The sequence below is a fragment of the Mycetomoellerius zeteki genome, unplaced genomic scaffold, assembly GCF_001594055.1.
Source record: "Mycetomoellerius zeteki isolate Tzet28-1 unplaced genomic scaffold, Tzet1.0 scaffold748, whole genome shotgun sequence".
In the NCBI taxonomy this organism is placed as follows: Eukaryota; Metazoa; Arthropoda; class Insecta; order Hymenoptera; family Formicidae; genus Mycetomoellerius; species Mycetomoellerius zeteki.
In genome coordinates this window covers 38,351-42,708 of record NW_017257773.1, presented here as the reverse complement: position 1 = coordinate 42,708, position 4,358 = coordinate 38,351, and the positions used below count along the sequence as shown (strand labels likewise).

General features: G+C 34.5%; 2 protein-coding genes and 1 long non-coding RNA gene across 3 annotated transcripts; 2 read left to right on the top strand and 1 right to left on the bottom strand.

The window, feature by feature from the left end:
* The first annotated feature begins 10 nt into the window (after positions 1–10).
* On the top strand, positions 11–1,205 carry LOC108729522 (uncharacterized). The gene is made up of 3 exons (XR_001936936.1): positions 11–572; positions 671–817; positions 987–1,205. It is a non-coding gene; the product is annotated as an uncharacterized lncRNA (long non-coding RNA).
* Positions 1,206–1,335: 130 nt separating this feature from the next.
* LOC108729517 (uncharacterized) lies at positions 1,336–2,626 on the top strand. Its single transcript, XM_018458676.1, has 3 exons — positions 1,336–1,497; positions 1,559–1,764; positions 2,412–2,626. The coding sequence occupies exons 1-3, from the start codon at positions 1,463–1,465 to the stop codon at positions 2,624–2,626; spliced, it is 456 nt and encodes a 151-aa protein (XP_018314178.1). The 5' UTR covers positions 1,336–1,462.
* A 251-nt stretch (positions 2,627–2,877) lies between these two features.
* On the bottom strand, positions 2,878–4,243 carry LOC108729521 (uncharacterized). The gene is made up of 3 exons (XM_018458684.1): positions 4,163–4,243; positions 3,709–4,055; positions 2,878–3,616 (listed from the first exon to the last, which is right to left on the bottom strand). Exons 2-3 carry the CDS (start codon positions 4,052–4,054, stop codon positions 3,561–3,563), a joined length of 402 nt encoding a protein of 133 aa, XP_018314186.1. The 5' UTR covers position 4,055; positions 4,163–4,243; the 3' UTR covers positions 2,878–3,560.
* Between the last annotated feature and the right edge of the window lie 115 nt (positions 4,244–4,358).

The window sequence follows — 4,358 nt, the reverse complement described above, 5'->3', positions numbered from 1 at the left end:
TGGAGTCCCATGAGGTGTATTTATCGCGTATCGCATAACCGCGTAACCAATCAGAAGCGATCTGCTGTTATAGTTTCGCGTTTTACTGATTATTGATTGGTTATGCGCTTACGCGATACGCGGCAAACATGCCTGATGGGACTTCACCCTAACTGTAAGGTAATTAACCTGAAAAGTTCACGCATATTTCTTCCAAGTGGCCAATAAAGCGCATGGTAATTATATAGTTGAGCTACTTTAAATCCAATTTCGATAAAATTAGGCTTAATCGTCATTGCACGAAATGATAGAATCTGACTGAACGTCGCTCTGCCTCGAGAATTACGATCATTAGAATCAAGTTACGATCGAAGTGTTACGAGACTTTAGAGGTTAAGATATCTTCATATTCTCGATACTTCGGCCAGATTTTTTCGTTTTGTGCAATGACGTGCCGATTAAGCTTAATTTTATCGAAACGGAATCTAAGGTAGCTGAACTATATAATTACCAAGCACAGCTTTAGTATCTTTTCGATTAAACAGTTTCGAGTATATAGTTCTTTGTGACAGAAGAAAATGATGAGTAGTACCGTAAGTATTATATTATCACAATATGTAAGACTGATAGGTTTTTGAGATAAGTCTTAATAAACATTGTACACCAATTAATAAAAATGCTACTTTTTAAGTATTGTTTTAGTCTTCATTGAAATGTGGCTATTGCGGCTTCATTCTTCGTGGTTCATGTGGAAATGTTCTCAAACATCACTGTTTCAGCAGTTTTGACGAGAAAGTGCATGCTATCAATGTCAATGAAAAGTCCGTCGTTACAATGGGTAAGTACAAAACGTTTTTATTGTGTATTATTGCGTTTAAAGTTGTAAAAAGGTTTCGACTTTGAATTCCAGTATAAAGTATATCAATTATTCCTGTTTTACCTCTATTTAAATATATTAATAATTATCAAGGTAATTGCATAAAATTGATTTCATAATTATTTCACAGTGCAGAGATATAACATTAATACGGAGCAGGTAGAAGATGCCCGTGAGAATGCAGATGGTATCTGTGAGGATATAGCAGGAGCAATGCTTCGAACAAGTAGTCCGACGCAAACTACGATCGACTAACTTCTTATCGATCTAGTTCGCGATCGTAAGAGTTTGTGGGACAGCAGGTTACCTGTCAAAGAAAGGACAAATTTAAAACGAGACAGACTGTGGGAAGAAATTGTTAATACGCTTGGAGGTAAAATAATTTTATTGGTATTATTAATGTATTATTTGTAGAATATTTATACCAAAGAATTATATTGAAATTGTAGGAGCATTAACTGTAAAGTTGGCGAAACAAAAGTGGAAACAATTGCGCGATTCCTATATGAAGGCCCATAAGCGTATGCAGGGATATGTGCGAAGTGGATCCGGGGCACAATCTGTCCAGGACATCCTCTTAAGAGCTCTTTTGCTCATTACGAAAAAATGAGATTTCTTGACGACACATTAAGCACAATGCCGTAAGTCTTAATGTTATGTAATTTGTGTATTAATGCAATAATACGAAAATTTAAATTGCAGGACCGTCAACTTTGTGCAACAGCTTGCGGGCAATTCGACAGAAAGCAGCAGCAGTGGTGTTTATACCGAAACTGATATGGTTGATGTTAGCATGAACACCATCGAGGACGACGATGGTAGTACGAGTAGAACGGAGGGAACTTCGGATACAGATCATCCAGAGTGTACGGCTTCGAGTAAATCAAGACTAAATAGCAAAAAGCGAAGTAAATAGAGCTTTTGTATATTACAATTTTTATAATTTTTCAAACTCCATGTGTTTTATTACGTTATGAAGTTAATGTAATTGCAAAGTTATTCATTATTTGGCCGTAAACTTTTTATCGATTACCTGAAATGTTAATAAAACAACGACAACAGATTCGTAGAAAACGTTATGTCAGGTCATTGATAGAAAGTTATCGCCCAAATAATGTATAACTTTGCAATTAGTTTGGCTTCGTGGTATTAATGAAGCATACGAAGTTACAAACACTGACCTAATTTACACCGAGCACTTGATACGAGTAAATATACAAAGATCTAAAATTATAAATATATGTCGAAATTATTGCAGTTATAGACAAGTCACTTTTTTCAAGTATTGAATTTGATATAGGAGCTTGGGAATGTGATTAATCATTTCCATAGCATATTCTGCGCTGATATATAAATTTATTTTTATAACATTAAAATAATTAAGAAATGAAACTTTGACTATAATTTAATAAATAAATGTAATAAATCAAGTAAAACCTAACCTATGAATTTATTCTTATCAAAACAAATATTCTCTTGTGCAAATTTGAAAGAGTATACTTTTGTACACTTGCGATCATAATATTAATGAAATATAAATCAATTACAAAAACAGAGAAGCAGGTTCAGTTGCAAGATGCATTTCTAGAAATGCTGAAATCAACACCTCGCCAAGAACGAGATGTGGTGGACAACTTTGTGGAGCAGTTGGCCGATATTTTGCGTCGTCTACCATATCCTACTCGCAGAAATCTTCAAAGAAACATTATGGATATGGCAATTAATACAGAGGAGGCAGTTGAGGCAGAAATGCAGAATACACAAAAATAAAATAAAATTTACCTCATTTTATTTACTTTTTTAGAAATAATATTTCAATTATATTTTTATAAATTATATTTCTGTAGACTATTTTTATAATTCTGTAGACTATTTTTATAATTAAAATACATATGCATAAAAATATAAAAATCGATTTATTTATGCGATTATACATTTTTGTTATACTAAACTTATTACATTTGAATTTTATTATAGAATATATTGAATAATGAATAATAAATTAATCACATTGTGTTTTAAGTAAATTGGCTCTATACTTCCGATTTATTTATATTTTAAAATTATATCAAAAATCGTTTGACAAAACTTTATCCCACTGCCAAGACAGTGGAGAGATGTACTCGAAATAATGGGCAAAATCATTTCGAATTTTGATTGCTGCCAAGTTTCGTGATTTATTGTTGTCATTTACGGCTGTAAGTCCACCACTGGTATTAAGCGCATTGTGAGTATCAATTCTACCGTATTTTCTTTCTTGTTCCGACAAGTGAAGTTCTTCATTGATGATGAAATTATGCAAAACAATTGTTGCCTGTACAGCTTTGACGACGATGGAAATGGACGCAATGATAGGTCGACGGTAAAGTCTCCATCGCGCAACTAGAATTCCAAAAGCGCATTCCACTGTTCTTCTAGCTCTACTGAGACGGTAATTGAAAATTTTTTTGCTCGTATTTAGTTTGTGACTTCGAGGGTATGGTCTCATCATGTACTCAAGGGAAAAGCTTCGTCTCCTATTAATACGAATGGAAACTCCGTGTCAGTAGAACCGATGCACAGAGGTCGAGGGATGCGCAGTACATTCGATGCAAATAAATGAGGTAATCCACTATTTTCAAAGACACCTCCATCGCTTTGTCTTCCTTGAGCTCCGATGTCTACAATGAGGAAACGATTCATAGCGTCGCTTATTGCTAGTAGATTAATACTGTGGCTTCCTTTGTAGTTGTAATATGTTGAGCCACTGTGATGTGGTGCCTGCAATTAATAGTCAAATATTGTTTACATTATCAGATTGCTCATTTTACAAATATGCATGAATGCTTCATATATACACGTATAATATATACCTGAATGACAACGTGTTTTCCATCGATAGAGCCTATACAGTGGAAATTGACATCTCATTTCGAAATCGTCTGCAACTCTGTGCCAATTTTCTTCAGTAGGAACAAGAAGTACCTTTTCTTTTAAAAGATCCCATATTGCTTCACATGTTTCCGGAATTATCTTGGAAATTGTACATTGGGCAATGCGATAGGAATATGACAGTGATGTCATACTATCGCCACAAGCTAACCAACGTAGAGTCACCTGTAACCTCGTTCGAGCTGGTATTGGATTCCGAATCACCTTCTGCTTTTCAATGAAAGGGCCAACTATTTCCAATAATTTGTTGAACATCGATGGAGACATTCTAAGATAATTGAAAAATTTCAGATCGTCTGACAACTGCATCTCGATAATTAAATTGTCACTGGCTCCTTGCAAAAATCTTCTCCGTTCAGAAAAAATGTCTCTTACCCACATTAGACGTGAATTTCGCATATCTTCCAATTCTTGGTAGCAAATATAAATATAAAACAGCCATAACTTTATTCATTGGCTGCGTTCAGCAGACCGTTTGTTTTGCAACTGTTGGAAGTTTCCTTCGCGCTAATTGGATCATACTTTTAGATCTAGAAGAATGGTCCTATCTCAGCAGACAATCATAAAACGG

Bases quoted from the DNA above. Each gene is read 5' to 3' on its own strand.
- LOC108729517 (XM_018458676.1), top strand. From the start codon at position 1,463: ATGAGATTTCTTGACGACACATTAAGCACAATGCC. The intron at 1,498-1,558 runs GTAAGTCTTAAT...TTTAAATTGCAG, and splicing joins GACACATTAAGCACAATGCC to GACCGTCAACTTTGTGCAAC. The intron at 1,765-2,411 runs GTAAATAGAGCT...TTACAAAAACAG, and splicing joins ACTAAATAGCAAAAAGCGAA to AGAAGCAGGTTCAGTTGCAA.
- LOC108729521 (XM_018458684.1), bottom strand. From the start codon at position 4,054: ATGTCTCCATCGATGTTCAACAAATTATTGGAAATAGTTGGCCCTTTC. The intron at 3,617-3,708 runs GTATATATTATA...TATTAATTGCAG, and splicing joins GAAAACACGTTGTCATTCAG to GCACCACATCACAGTGGCTC.